The sequence below is a fragment of the Phocoena sinus genome, chromosome 4, assembly GCF_008692025.1.
Source record: "Phocoena sinus isolate mPhoSin1 chromosome 4, mPhoSin1.pri, whole genome shotgun sequence".
In the NCBI taxonomy this organism is placed as follows: Eukaryota; Metazoa; Chordata; class Mammalia; order Artiodactyla; family Phocoenidae; genus Phocoena; species Phocoena sinus.
In genome coordinates this window covers 119,920,852-119,937,115 of record NC_045766.1, presented here as the reverse complement: position 1 = coordinate 119,937,115, position 16,264 = coordinate 119,920,852, and the positions used below count along the sequence as shown (strand labels likewise).

Here is a 16,264-nt window from a genome sequence, read left to right as displayed (position 1 = left end):
GAATGGAAGAAAATACTTGCAAACAAATCAATAGACAAAGGGCTAATCTCCAAAATATCTAAACAGCTCATGCAGCTCAATATTAAAAAAACTAACAACCCAATCAAAAAATGGGCAGAAGACCTAAATAGACATTTCTCCAAAGAAGACATACAGATGGCCAAGGGTCACATGAAAAGCTGCTCAACATCACTAATTATTAGAGAAATGCAAATCAAAACTACAATGAGGTATTACCTCACACCAGTTAGAATGGGCATCATCAGGAAATCTATAAACAGCAAATGCTGGAGAGGGTGTGGAGAAAAGGCAACCCTCTTGCACTGTTGGTGGGAATGTAAGTTGATACAGCCACTATTGAAAACAGTATGGAGGTTCCTTAAAAAACTAAAAATAGAATTACCATATGACCCTGCAATCCCACTACTGGGCATATACCCAGAGAAAATCATAATTCAGCACACACACATACCACAATATTCATTACAGCACTATTTACAATAGCCAGGACATGGAAGCAACCTGAGTGTCCATGGACAGTTGAATGGTTAAAGAAGCTGTGGTACATATACACAATGGAATATTACTCAGCCATAAAAAGGAACAAAATTGGGTCTTTTGTGGAGATGTGGATGGACCTAGAGACTGTCATACAGAGTGAAGTAAGTCAGAAAGAGAAAAACAAATATCATATGCTAACACATATGTGTGGAATCCAGAATAATTGTACTGATGACTAGTTTGCAAGGCAGAAAGAGAGACACAGATGTAGAGAACTAACGTATGGACACCAAGGCGGGAAAGCAGGGGTGGTGGTAGGGGTGGATGAATTGGGAGATTGGGATTGACATATATACAATAATATGTATAAAATTGATAACTAATAAGAACCTTCTGTATCATGGAGATATATAGATATATATGTAGATGTAGATATAGATATAAATATTTTCATTCATATATGTAAAATATAACTCTGCATTCAACAGTCTATAGAGGATTTTTATAGCTTGCTTCTCCCCTTGTACTATGATTTTTTTAAATACTTCTGTCCCACAACTTAGTAGTTCTCTCTAGATGCAAATATGCCAGGAAAACAGAATACACATTCCTTCCTACCTCTATCCTTCCCTTCCATAAGAGATTGTGGTCAGTTTGTCTTTAATTAAAATGTCTAGAAAAGAGGTAGTGCTGGAGCATTGTTCATCATCTGGCCTATTATCTGATCCTAGAATCATCTGTACAAATCTCTGCTCCTCTGCTTACAACTGGCCTAAAACTTAGACCCCATGCCAGAAAGTTGTATGCTTTCAGCATTACTACAAATATGAAAATTGACCTGTAGCTTATATACCCTCTGGCTCTGAAAATAAGTCATAACAATTGTTACTACCCAAGCTACATAGGTGAGAGTAAGTGGTAGCCCAGCCAACTATCCTGTTCATCAGAAGAATTTTGTGATGTTTTAGAAGCAGCTACTTATGATTTATAAGCAATGTTGACATGAATCAATCAAAAAATCCATTAGTGAAGTAAACAAAAAAAATCAATTAATGAAGTATACAAACAAAAGATCAACTAAGGAAGTAAACAAACAAAAATATTAAGGCCTATGAAAGAACATACAACACCAAAGGAAAGCAATAAAGACTTTTAGATCAACAGAAAATTGGAATTTATCTTAAAATAGAGTACATGAAAAATGAGAAAAGTATAGAAAGGGATATGATTTATAATTATTTTAATTTATAAATGATATTACTTATTTATTTTTAAATTTTACTTATAATTATTTTTCAAAATAGCAAAAAAGAAAATATATTGACATGAAAATATATTTATGTGTATAAATATATAATATATAAATTATATATTATACATTATGTATAAATATAATGTATAAGATATATAGACATAGAGAGAGATATAATGTATAAAAATCAGAAATTAACTTAGAGGAGAAGTAAATCACTGCCTTGGAAAATATTAATCAAGACAATTTTCAGACTACCATTATGAATTGTCACTACTCTATCCCTATGGCCACCTTTGGGCAGAGGAATTTCTCATTGAAACTCTACCACAACCAGATTATTATTTCTGACTTGATCAGAGGTTTTTGTTAATGGTGTGAACTGCACAGCTTATTTTGCACACCTATTCAAAAACCCTGGCACCAAAATACCACATTGTCACAAAAGTGCAGCACAAAAGCATGATCAAGTAAGCAAAAACAATAGGTAAAGAGATGGAAAAATGTGGGAGTCTGTGATGGGTAAACAGGAAAAAGACCAACCCACAAGTTGAAAATAATAGAACCAGTTAAAACTAACACTGAAAGGTGTAATGGGAAAAAACGATATACTTTCTAGATCTGATTAAAGTGACTGAAAAATCATGAAGTCTTATTGCTTACTGTAAAAAATTTATAAGCAGAAATCAGTGTTGTAACATTTCCTGTTTAAAATTTTTAATTTCAAGAGGAAAATTTTTCAGCAAATTTTTTTTACATCTTTATTAGAGTATAATTGCTTTACAATGGTGTGTTAGTTTCTGCTTTATAACAAAGTGAATCTGTTATACATATGCATATGTTCCCATACCTCTTCCATCTTGCATCTCCCTCCCTCTCACCCTCCCTATCCCACCCCTCCAGGCGGTCACAAAGCACCGAGCTGATATCCCTGTGCTATGTGGCTGCTTCCCATCAGAGTCAGCAAATTTTTTAAGGAGAATAAACAGAATCATTTTTCAAAGATGTCAAAAATCAGTTCAGCTTTATATTTTAGTCATTTTATGGTGAATATTTTAAAACAGTGGAGTGACATTTTTAATTTTTGAGGAGAAACTTCTGCAATAAAAATGTATAGACATCATTATCACTTGTATTTGAATGCAATAGAATTAAGTGCTCAGTTCTATAAAGTATTTTAAAATAGAGCAAGAAAATACGTAATAGATATTCTCTTGGAGGGGAGGGCCTCCCAACTTTTTTCCAAGGATGTCATGAAAGGAACTTTTGAGAAATACTATATATTTTTTAAATTTATTATATTTATTTATTTGTTTTTACAATAAAATTTATTTTTCAACATTTATTTCTAGTAAGTATAAAAACACAAAATAAACTAAGAACTTGTAGCACATTATATTAACTGCAACTCTAATTAATTATTAGCTGTTTAATATTGTTCCATATCTATTCACCAAATTAACATGAACTGCAAACATAAACTTTTTATTTTTTACTTTCTTCTTTTAATTGAAGTATAGTTGATTTATTATACTGTGTTAGCTTCAGGTGTACACAGCAATTCAGTTACATATACCATATATATATATATATATATATATATATATATATATGGTATATATAACTGAATGGTATATATGGTATATATACTATATACCATATATATATGGTATATATATATATATATATATATATATATATATATATATATATTTCTTTTCAGATTATTTTTCCTTATAGGTTATTACAAAATATTGAGTATAGTTCCCTGTGCTATACAGTAGGTCCTTGTTGGTTACCTATATATTTTACATATAGTAGTGTGTATATGTTAATCCCAACCTCCTAATTTATCCCTCCCCCCAACCCCTTTCCCCCTTTGGTAAACATAAGTTTGTTTTCTATGTCTGTGAGTCTCTTTCTGTTTTGTAAATAATTTCATTTGTATCATTTTTTAATTTTTTAAAATTTTTATTGGAGTAAGGATGATTTACAATGTTCTGTTAGTTACATAGAAAATTCTAAAGTTGCCATCAGAAAACTACTGGAGCTCACGGATGAATTTGGTAAAGTTGCAGGATACAAAATTAACACACAGAAATCCTTTGCATTCCTATACATTAACAACAAAAGATCAGAAAGAGAAGTTAAGAAAACAATCCCATTCACCATCGCACCAAAAAGAATAAACTTATGTATCATGTTTTTAGATTCCACATATAAGTGATATCATATGATATTGGTCTTTGGCTGAGAAGTACTATATTTTTAAAGAAATGAAGATGAATAGTAAAATCAACTGAACTAATGAGATAAGAAAACTAATAGCACTAACCAAGAAGGGAGTGACTTTATTTACAAATCCAAACAACTGAAATAATTATTGAGCATTCCTCCATCTGCAAAAGTGAAAGCATCTTGAAATTTTAGAGAAATAGTAGGTCTTTAAAGCCATATTTTAAATTGTAAGGGAAAAGGAAGGAAAGAAGTGGAAAGAGAATAGGTTGGGAAAAGGAAGGCAGCAACATCTCTTCTATTAACAATATTACAGTTACTAGCTTTCATTAGAATCTTATAATAAGATAAATACATTAGGATTTTGAAAAATAGTACAATAAATTTCCCTCCAAGATAAAAGCCAAAAGAACATAATCTATGGCTTCCAACAAAAAATAGATTGGAGATTTATGGCATAGGTGTTGCTTATATTTGTTTGCCCTTTCACTAGATTTCAGTTACTATGATTATGTTATTTAGGTAATAAACCATTTAGAGAAATTGAAGCTAAAATGGAGTCTTCCATGACCATCACTGTGTGCTTAATATGCTGGGAATGTGGTTTCATATCCCTCTTGGCCACAGGACAGATGCTGCTGGAGAGCAGAAAATGGAGGGATTGAGTCATCATCAGCACAATATTCTCCCAGAGAGATTTTTACACCAAAAGGCTGAAAAGCAATTATAGAAACAGGGAATTGGCAGTGGCAGATAATCACACTGGTAGTCGAAAGAGACATTAGGCACACATATCTGTTTATATTGGTGCTCTGCTTTGCTGGTCATTTTAGGAAAAAGCGATCAAAGGAATATCATAAATTTGCAGCATGTATGTGCTTCATTTATCTTCTGAGATATTTTAGGGACACCTTCCAAAGCATTCAGTTGATGAATAAAACAATTATATAACATATTTTTGTATCTCCTTTCTTTATCTTAGTTTTCACATTTTATTTACATTAAACTAGAGTATATGAAATATAGATTTATTAAGATCACTCTCCTCTGAATGTCCCTTCATTGCTCTTTTCTGAATATCAGAATCTTAATTTGGAATTCAATAGTGCTTATCTGGCAACTGTGGAAGTGGCAGCTGATTACATTTAGGGGTTTAGAGCACTCCCCAGATTGTGTGGCATGTGCCTTAGAGATCAATCCAGTTCCATTAAAACCAAGCATATGTTGACTAAATGAGGCAGGGCTACTGGAGACTTCATAAAAAGGAGATGGGAAAATTCAGTTCTTAGCAATATTTTTTTTTCTCTCTCTCACTATGGGTATAAAATTATCAGAAATAAGATATAAGAGGCCACAGAGAGTTAAACTTTTGGATTAAAGACTTCTTAATGAAGTCGAGCTGTTATATGTTGCAAAGAATCAGAATTCAGTTCATGCATGTAAAGGGAAATTTTGAAAGAGTTTATTCACACTTCTCCTCAGAATTTGTCATTCTTTTCAGTTCAGCAGCAATAGATTGTTTTGCTCCATACAGCATTTTTTCATCCAATATATTCATCTTATAGAAATAAGTTAATATTTCTACGTTCATATGGTATAACCTTAACAGCTTTGGCTACAGCACAAAAATAAATTACAATTTTCAGATATTTATACATGTTTTCATTCATATTTTTATTCAGATATTTAAATTTTCATTCAATGGATATGTGTTCTCCAATTAAATATAGCCTGGCTACACTAGTAAAAGAGTAAAATTATTAATAAATTATCTATTATTAAATTATTGATATTGAAAACTCATTTTTACATAATGATTTTAACAAACTATGAAAACAAAGAAATGGGGTAATATAAAAATAACTAGCTGTGACTAACATTCTATAAGTATATTATGATATTTGATTATGGGTACATAATTAGGCCATCAGGTTTTAAAATAAATATAATACTTATTAAGTATAGATTTAAAATAGAATATATAAATTCAAAAATATATGTACCTAGCTTTAAGTATTCCTGTTTGCTAACTGAAAATTAACACTAGAAAGATTAAAATATAAATTCAGTTAGAACATTAATGCTTGCCTGTAGAGTAAGTAGCTGTCTTTGCCCATTTATCATCTCACTAACCTGGTTTAAAAATATGTGTTTGTGGGGCTTCCCTGGTGGCGCAGTGATCGACAGTCTGCCTGCCAATGCAGGGGACACGGGTTCGTGCCCCGGTCCGGGAAGATCCCACATGCTGTGGAGCGGCTAGGCCCGTGAGCCATGGCTGCTGAGCTTGCGTGTCCGGAGCCTGTGTTCTGCAACGGGAGAGGCCACAAGAGTGAGAGGCCCACGTACTGCAAAAAAAAAAAAAAAAAAAAAAAAAATGTGTTTGTGAAATAAATTGATAATTACATTTACAAGAACCTCCCTAATAGTATTATACTTGATATATGTAACTTACTCTCATTGGATAAAGATTTGTAGAAACAACCAGCCCAGTCATGCCTTCCTTAAAGTATTTTTTATTAAAGTAACTTAAATTTGGATTGAAAAAATATAGACTTCATCAAAGTTTAAAATAACCTATACAAATAGCTCCAATTATTGTTGTGAGATACCCAGAGGAAAGGATTATGTGTGATTTCTTGCATTATCTGGAGGGGAAAGTCACACAACCAGAACATAGAAGTAAGAATAGTAACTTAAAAATATCAATGAAAAGGATGATTTCTAAATGTTACTATCAATACTTTGCTATTAAGGATAAAATTTATTCTGCATTCAATGTATTCATATTGGTATACTAAATGCATTTAACTTTATAAAAATTTACTCTCATGATATACCTAAGACATAAGTAGTATTTATCCTATTTGACAGTGAAGGAAACTGAGTTTCTGAAAGACTAATTTATTTGCCCAGGGTCAAAAATAAATAAAAAGGAAGTGGCTAGTATGGTATTGGCACAAAAACAGAAATATAGATCAATGGAACAGGATAGAAAGCCCAGAGATAAATCCACACACATATGGTCACCTTATTTTTGATAAAGGAGGCAAGAATATACAATGGAGAAAAGACAGCCTCTCAATAAGTGGTGCTGGAAAAACTGGACTGCTACATGTAAAAGAATGAAATTAGAACACCATACACAAAAATAAACTCAAAATGGATTAAAGACCTAAATATAAGGCCAGACACTATAAAACTCTTAGAGAAAAACATAGGCAGAACACCCTATGACAAAAATCACAGAAAGATCCTTTTTGACCCACCTCCTAGAGAAATGGAAATAAAAACAAAAATAAACAAATGGGACCTAATGAAACTCAAAAGCTTTTGCACAGCAAAGGAAACCATAAACGAGATGAAAATACAACCCTCAAAATGGGAGAAGATATTTGCAGATGAAGGAACTGACAAAGGATTAATCTCCAAAATATACAAGCAGCTCATGCAGCTCAATATCAAAAAAAGAAACAACCCAATCCAAAAATGGGCAGAAGACCTAAATAGACATTTCTCCAAAGAAGATATACAGATTACCAACAAACACATGAAAGAATTCTCAACATCATTAATCATTAGAGAAATGCAAATCAAAACTACAATGAGCTATCACCTTACACCAGTCAGAATGGCCATCATCAAAAAATCTACAAACAATAACTGCTGGAGAGGGTGTGGAGAATAGGGAACCCTCTTGCACTGCTGGTGGCAATGTAAATTGATGCAGCCACTATGGAGAAAAGTATGGAAGTTCCTTAAAAAACTAAAAATAGAACTACCATACGACCCAGCAATCCTACTACTGGGCATATACCCTGAGAAAAACCATAATTCAAAAAGATTCATGTACCATAATGTTCATTGCAACTCTATTTACAATAGCCAGGACATGGAAGCAATCTAAGTGTCCATCGACAGATGAATGGATAAAGAATATGTGGCACATATACACAATGGAATATTACTCAGCCATAAAAAGAAACGAAATTGAGTTATTTGTAGTGAGGTGGATGGACCTAGAGTCTGTCATACATAGTGAAATAAGTCAAAAAGAGAAAAACAAATACCATATGCTAACACATATATATGGAATCTAAAAAAAAAAAAAGGTCATGAAGAACCTAGGGGCAGGATGGGAATAAAGATGGAGACCTACTAGAGAATGGACTTGAAGACACAGGGAAGGGGAAGGGTAAACTAGGACAAAGTAAGAGAGTGGCATGGACATATATACACTACCAAATGTAAAACCGATAGCTAGTGGGAAGCAGCCGCATAGCACAGGGAGATCAGCTCGGTGCTTTGTGACCACCTAGAGGAGTGGGATAGAGAGAGTGGAAGGGAGGGAGATGCAAGAGGGAAGAGATATGGGGATGTATCTATATGTATAGCTGATTCACTTTGTTATAAAGCAGAAACTAACACAGCATTGTAAAGCAATTATACTCCAATAAAGATGTTAAAAAAAAAATAGGAAATGGCTAAGCTGCAGATCAAACCAGTCATATGATTCCAGAGCTTATGTTTTAACCACCACTCAAATCAGTAAATTTTATCTTCATAATTCATAGAATCAATTTTTATTTTTCAAATCAATAGAGTTTCCATCAGCCAATCAACTGCCTAATTTTTAAATGTTTTTTTGAAATCATACTTTTAAAGATTTCTTTGTATTGTGTCAACTCTATTACTAAGGTTCATACTGATTTTTGAGGCATGTCACTCATTTAACATAAATTAATTCACTTAACACTTAACAAATATCTACTGATTTCCTACTTTGTTCCAGTCATTTTGTCAAGTCCTAAGCATATAAAATGAAGAAACAAGGCATAAGGGTATTACAGATAGTACATTGTACATTCAATTTAAAGAATGGACCCGATGAGAATATAAACAGATAAAACTTGTTTTTCTCTACTTACTTTATTTCAAATCTCTCTTTTATTTTATTTTTTATTTTTATTTATTTATTTTTTGCGGTATGCGGGCCTCTCACTGTTGTGGCCTCTCCAGTTGCAGAGCCCAGGCTCTGGACGTGCAGGCTCAAGCGGCCATGGCTCACAGGCCCACCTGCTCCGCGGCATGTGGGATCTTCCTGGACCGGGAAACAAAGCCGTGTCCCCTGCATCGGCAGGCGGACTCTCAACCACTGCGCCACCAGGGAAGCCCCAAATCTCTCTTTTTATTCTGGGATATTTCAGGCAGACCTCTTCATTTTTCCCGTTATTTTAGATATGCAATTTTCTTAACTGGGTAATTAAAACTCACTTTTAGGTATTAAAATGTACAGTCAAATACAACATTAAAACTTTACTATCATCTAAGTCACAGCTATTTTTTTTTAATCTCCCAACTCAGGCATAAATCTTGGCCCCATATCTTGAAGTAGAAGAAGGTGGAAATATTGTCTTTAACTTATTTCCCACTTTCTTTCCCTTCCATCTTCCCATAGCTCCAGTGTTGGAAGAGAGGCAGAAAAGGCTAATCTTCCACCACTGTAGTTTTCTTTCAGCTAACAGTAGCTCCTGGACAAATGCTAACTCTTTTGTAGAACAGAGTTGTGGGTTCTTTGCTGTGTTCCTCTCCCCCCTCCCCAGGACCACTGCACAGTAGGCATGGGTAGTGCACTACTTACCCTGTGATCTCTTATAACCCTGCTTTGCTCATAATCTCCACCAGCCAGGCTTCATTCCCGCACGTATTTGTGCTGGAGCCAGCTTGTCCTGACAGGCAGCTGTCACTCAGTTATCTTTCCCAGTGTCCATGTGGCCAAAACGAAACGCATGCACTGCCCTGCACATGGAGAAAATGCAGGTTTTTTCTACTGCCACCCTCTCTCTTATACCTAACTATCATGAAGGAAAGTTCCAGCCAAATGTCTGGCTTCTAAATTCATTACACAGGAAGTGAATACTGATCTTTATTTATATAGCTATCTACCCACAAAATTTAGGACACTAAAGTTACCGTCTCCATGAAATTTTTCACTATACTTCAGTTTAGTCTGGTATTTTTCAAAAAGTGTATCATGAGGGCTTCCCTGGTGGAGCAGTGGTTGAGAGTCCACCTGCCGATGCAGGGGACACGGGTTCGTGCCCCAGTCCGGGAAGATCCCACATGCCACGGAGCGGCTGGGCCCGTGAGCTGCGGCTGCTGAGCCTGCGCGTTTGGAGCCTGTGCTCCACAACGGGAGAGGCCACAGCAGTGAGAGGCCCGCGTACCACAGGAAAAAAAAAAAGTGTATCATGAAATCAATTTATTGAGTTTTGGCCACCATTCTTTGCTATGGAGCAAAATGGATGGAATAGAATAGAATAGAATAGAATAGGATGGAATGGGATGGGATGGGGTGGGGTGGGGTGGGGTGGGGTGGGGTGGGATGAGATGGGATGGAATGGAATGGAATAGAACAGAAATAACAGAACAAAGTAAATTTTAATTCAGTTACATGCACACACACTCACACACACACATATACACATTGGGGTGTGCCCTAGAGTACGATTTAAAAGACGTATTTTTACTGTGGTCCCAGCTGAAAAAAGTACCTGAAAGTCCCTGCACTAGTCCCGTGTAAGCACTAGCCCTTATGACTCTGCAGTGTAACAAACTTTCAGCTGGGGAGTGAGATGACCTCTCTTCTTTAAGGCAACCCAGTATGAGTTGGTTCTCTCGGGGCATCCTTCACTTGGTTTGCTGGATGGCAACTTCCTCCCATGTTGCACATGAAAACACTATTCCTTAAGACCCTTATTTAGTCTGTTTCTAGAAAAAAACTCGAATCCTCTGTTTCATAGCTGGAAATAGGTGCTAGATAGAAATTTATAGTCACCAGACTAGTTTTGGTAATTTTTCAAGTTTTAGTATGGCTACATTTAGTACCTCTCTTTAGAACATTACAGTATTTGTCAATGCTCACAGATTTGGGGCTACAACCTAGATTCTAAAGCAACAGAAGTTATTCTTTTCAGGTGTCATTACATTTGGCTGCCATAAATTCAGAAGATCTCTATGGAGACCAGTACCATTTGGTTTTGAAACCATTTTAACATGAATTGTGTATCTATGAAAGCAGTACAGTATAGTAGTCAATGATTAATATTCATTAATAGCTTTTAAAATACAGGTTTCCCTTTTCCTTTTTTTTTTTTTCAAGTGCTTTTTCTTCCCCATTATTGTTGTGCATGCACCACTAGGGGAAGAAACTTCAAGCTTCTCCATACCCAACTAATATTTCCTTTCTCAGAGGGTCCAAATCCCGTGTGGCCCCAACAGAGATCCTAATATCAGGATGTAGCTACCCCTCCCAAGTGAATCAGAAAACAACTTGAGGAAAGCAAACCCCTCTTTCCAGTGAGATGAAGACTCTCCCAGGGCAAAAGTCCTTAAGATTTAAACAAACATTTACAGGAAACATAGTTCTCACTCCTTTTAAACAACGAGTATTTCAAGTAGACATCTTTCTGCACAACTCAAATTCTGGAAAAAACTACCGGATCTACTCAGTTCCTTCCTTGTCCAGCCTCTTCATTTTCCTTCTGTTTCTTAATGCCCAAGCACATTCCCATGACTCCAACCCTGCTTTTCTTGTTTGGCTCTCCATTCCTACCTCCCTTCAAATTACCACTATTGCAGGTTCTATTTCTTTAGATGACTTTCTCCCATCTCATCACATTTTAATCAAGCTCACTGTTTCCAGCCTGGTCCAACTTTGATCCCACCAAAAGGCCCCTTCCACATTTCTATATAATAAAGGTTTGGAGGTATCATTTGGATGGTAAAACCAAGAGATCTCTCTATGCTTGTGTAACATGCCAGTGGTTGTTACTTGTATTGGGTTGGCCAAAAAGTTTGCTCTGGTTTTCCCATAACATCTTATGAACGAACTTTTTGGCCAGCCCAATATGTTCATTTGGGTTGGAAGAATTTGAGACTCACAGAGATGGTGCGGGAGAGGTATGTCCAAAACCTCTCAGCCATCTCTTGCAACTGCCCTGCCCTCTGCTGCAAAGGAGTTGCTTAAGGTTTTATACATGCTCTTCTTAAGCCATGCCTCTGGCTTTGACAGAACTATTGCAGAAACAGTCTGAGCAGTTAAGTGTGTAGTCATAGTCAATATCAAAGCCAGCTTTAACTATGCACTGTGGCAAATAACAAGATGTTTAAAGGGGCAGAAATGGGATGGGTACTCTAGAACCGTCTGTCATTTCTTTATGCTATACAGTACATATTTTTCCCCCACAGAGCCCTGCAAGGAAGACAATTTTCAGTGTAAAAATGGAGAGTGTGTCCCGCTGGTGAATCTCTGTGACAGTTTTCCACACTGTAAGGATGGCTCAGATGAAGCACATTGTGGTACGTTTTATTTTTAGGAAAATACTTTTTATCAGCTTAACCTCTACATTTGGATTCTACAGATGTGAAAGGGAGATTATGACTATATTCATTAGGATATATTTTGGTACTCTGAAGTTATGATCTCCCGGTGATTTCAGCATCGCTGTCATCATTCTAGTTAGAATAAAAGCTAACATGCAAACTCTTGTTTCTGTTTGTTTGTTTAAACTTGACTACATTTAATAACTTTAAGTCTAGGACAACCCATCTTCAGGTAAAAAGCATAAAATACCACAGAGAGACAACAGCCCACACCAAGCACTCTAGCATCACTCTTATTAACTATTATACTCTGTACATTGCCTACACACAGAGACACCTTCATGCTCATTTATAACTGTCTTTCTTAGACTTGTTCCTTCACATGCTTGATTCTTCAGTATCTACTACTCCTTCTGCCTGTGACTCCTGTCCAGCCCCACTCCAGATCTCTATCACATTAGGAGTGATGGCTACTTTTACTCTGTCTTACTTTTATTTCAGAGCACATACTTAATGCTATTTATGATGTGCCATGCACTGTAACTAAGTGCTGTAAAACAATCTTAACGTAATTAGAATTAACTCTATTTCAGTCATGAGAAAGCTGAGGCTTGGAGGAGCTAAGGGGCTGCCAAAGGTCACACACCTAGCAAGGGCTAGAGCTGTGTTTCCAACCTAAGTCTGTCTAATTCTAAAGTGCATGCGGTTATTCTTTTTATAATAGGGAAAAAATGTAAACATAACATTCACTTACAGAATTACAATGTGGTGTCTGTGGGTAAAACTATGATGGGTGATATTTTACCTGTTTGATAAACTAGCTTCGCTTAACCCAATCCCCACTTAGCCACTAATGGCCTTAACACTCTATCAAAAATGGTTGTAAGATAGAGGGGAAGATGACGGAAACCAAACAGCAAAAGAATAAGGGCAAAGAAAATAGCTTCTGGAGAAAGAAGTAGGAAAAAAAATGCTTACAGTTATTCCTGAACTTGAGTTTTCCTTCTTCTAGAGAACACATTTGTAAGATATTCTCCTCAAAAAGCTTTATTTTCTGTTTATTTGCTGTATTGGTATGCAGTGAACTCACATATCTCTGCCCTTTCCCTTTTTATAGTCATATTAAAGAGCAAAATTAAGTCTACCGAATTTATCTTTTTCAACTTAAGACTTCCAGCATAATGTTACGAAAAATTACGTACTATCAATCTCTAAATTCTAAATGTTAAGAACATTGCATGTTTAGTTTAGAGTCCATCATTTCCTTTTATCAACTTAGGTCACAATGACCCTATGTATGATCTAATCTCTTTAGTGCGTCTCTTCAATGGTACGACAAACCGTGGTTTGGTGCAGTTCAGAATACAGAGCATATGGCATGTAGCTTGTGCTGAGAACTGGACGACCCAGATTTCAAATGATGTTTGTCAGCTGCTGGGACTAGGGTAAGTAATTCTACCCAGCTCACTCTTAAATTATTATCAAGCTTTTTTATGGGTTTCAAATTGGGTTTATTAAGAAATTTAAAATTTATGGAAGTTATGGATTTAGAAAATATACATGATCAAAAGGAAAAAAATAAAAATCTTGCCTAACCCCATTCTCAAACAACAACCACAGTTCATAACCTTTTTATAAAGATTACATGAATATAAGTATATAGAAATAGTATATTACAAAATCATACAAAATACCATATTATGCTCTGTCTTATAGCCTACTTACACATGAACATTTCTCATGTCATTAAATATTTTCTGTAGATTTTTAAGAAAAGGAAATATTCCATTTTATGCTATATTATAATATATATAACTAATCACAAGGGTAACGCAGAGAACACGCTTTTGCTGTATCTTTGTGACATGTTCATAATAGTTCTTTCAGAAGATCTGTATCAGTATAATTATTGTGATAAAGAATATGCAAAATTCAAGACTTAATTCAAGTGAAAATTCCATATTAATGATTCACCAAAACTTTACTTTATATTCCAGTTTAATATCATAATATATTACCTCAAATATATAAGTTCACCATATTCGTTCTTTACCTCCCCATCAGTCTCAAAAGTGATGAGGTGAAAAATGGTGGGTGATAAGTAGTAATAATTTACTTCATTTAAGCTGTGTAATCTGTCAACTCTAATTCACCATTCTGATCCTTTGGTATTCATGATCTGAGAGACTTAACCATATTGGGTCACATATGGTTATTTATCACTCATAGCACTATATTATTTACTGGGTTAACCTGTAAACTAAGAAGTCTGTAAATGTAAGACCCATGTCTATTTTATCCATTATTGCATTGCTAATATCTAGACTTATATTTGTTTCAAAACACAGGTGCTAAAAGATATTTGTTGAAGCAATAAATTATTCTTTATGTATAAGTATATATGTAAATATAAATATAAATATTTCTAGCTAAATAAATGTATGCCAGAAGTATACATTTGCCAGTTATAAATCATTATAATTTCCTTTCCACCTTGAACTGGAGAATTGTTTTCTAATTTATTTTAGAAGATTATACAAAGTTACAAAGGAAAATAATGTAAGTCCACATCCACCTATACTCCCAGCATTTCCAAGTTATCTCAGCTATTTCTAATTCATCAAAATCAAAGGTAATTGATTGCTTTCCTCTTAAGGGGCCCTTCTTGCTGATTAATAATTCATAGAGTCATCATTCTATACACAGATTTTTGGAATTTATTTCAAAATGCTTATTTCTTAACCCAAAACATATTTTCCACTAGAAATAATGTTAGTGCAGATTTTTAATTTCTAGTAGACTTGGAGAGTTATATTGATTACCAGTGCAAAAAATAGCACCTAACCACCACATAGAGATATTTTACAATAGGAAAATGTGTTGAGGCCCCAGTCAGAGTGTCAGAAATGCTCTATAATTTCTTGGATACTAGAAGTTGGATAACTACTAGTTGGATTGAGAGCTTTCAGCTCCCTTTACCTCCCAAAATGCTGTTCCTTCAGAATGGGAACTCGCCAGCTCCAAGTCTCATGCAAGTGATGTCATCCTCGTCAGGAAGGCAGTTCTTGTCAAATTCAAATGGAGGAAGTGAGTTTTACCATCCATCATGTAAATAATCATCAATTTGGTTTATGTGTCTTATTTGGAAACCTTGCAATTTATATATATATATATATATATATATATATATATATATATATATCCCTTTTATTATACATTGTAGTTTGTGTTCTAACAAAAACCCTTTTAACCTGGGAAGCTTTGAGACATAAAGAGTCTTGGAGGAGGGTAGGTTAGGGGAAATAAAGTTTTTTGATGAAGAATCAACAAAACACTGAAAGAGACAATTGTTTAACCCCACTTCAAGTAAAGCACTGCATAAGTGACACTGACTCCAGGTTCCTACTTTAGTGTTGATTTTAGTTCAATAGCAAGTTCATGCAGGTGAGGCCCTAGGAAGTCCTTGGTTTCCACTACTAAACTTGCCTGTAATGCTGAGGAACTATTTTATAGACTCAGAAACTTAGTAAAATTTAGGCTGAGGAGATGGGTTACTTGACCTTGTGTCCACAATGGATGAATCTAAATGCCCTGGATGATTGGGCTTTTATTACACAGGAGCTTGAGTCCCAATTCATCACCTAAGCATCACTATATGCTTATAAACACAGATGTTCTTTCCACTGTGGTTTGTGAATCTTAGCTGAATTGTTTCCTCGAGGATAGATCGGGGTTAAGATGAATCATTTACAAAGATCAAAGTGATTGATATCTTCTTTGGCAGAAATATTTTGAATGCATTTGAATAAAATTTGTTGGGTGATTACATAGTGCTGACTCCTTCATTTGCATGAGAGAACATATTGGAAAGGAAACATTTATCTTTATTATTTT

The 16,264-nt window shown here is 35.0% G+C and overlaps 1 protein-coding gene across 2 annotated transcripts in view; it reads left to right on the top strand.

The window, feature by feature from the left end:
- The window catches only part of TMPRSS15 (transmembrane serine protease 15), a 130,238-nt gene that overhangs the window by 80,971 nt on the left and 33,003 nt on the right, over positions 1-16,264 (top strand). For both annotated transcript variants that reach the window (XM_032630599.1, XM_032630600.1), the window contains 2 exons: positions 12,236-12,346; positions 13,686-13,815. In XM_032630599.1, the coding sequence (XP_032486490.1) occupies positions 12,236-12,346; positions 13,686-13,815 (241 nt within the window). The remainder of the gene's footprint in view (positions 1-12,235; positions 12,347-13,685; positions 13,816-16,264) is intronic.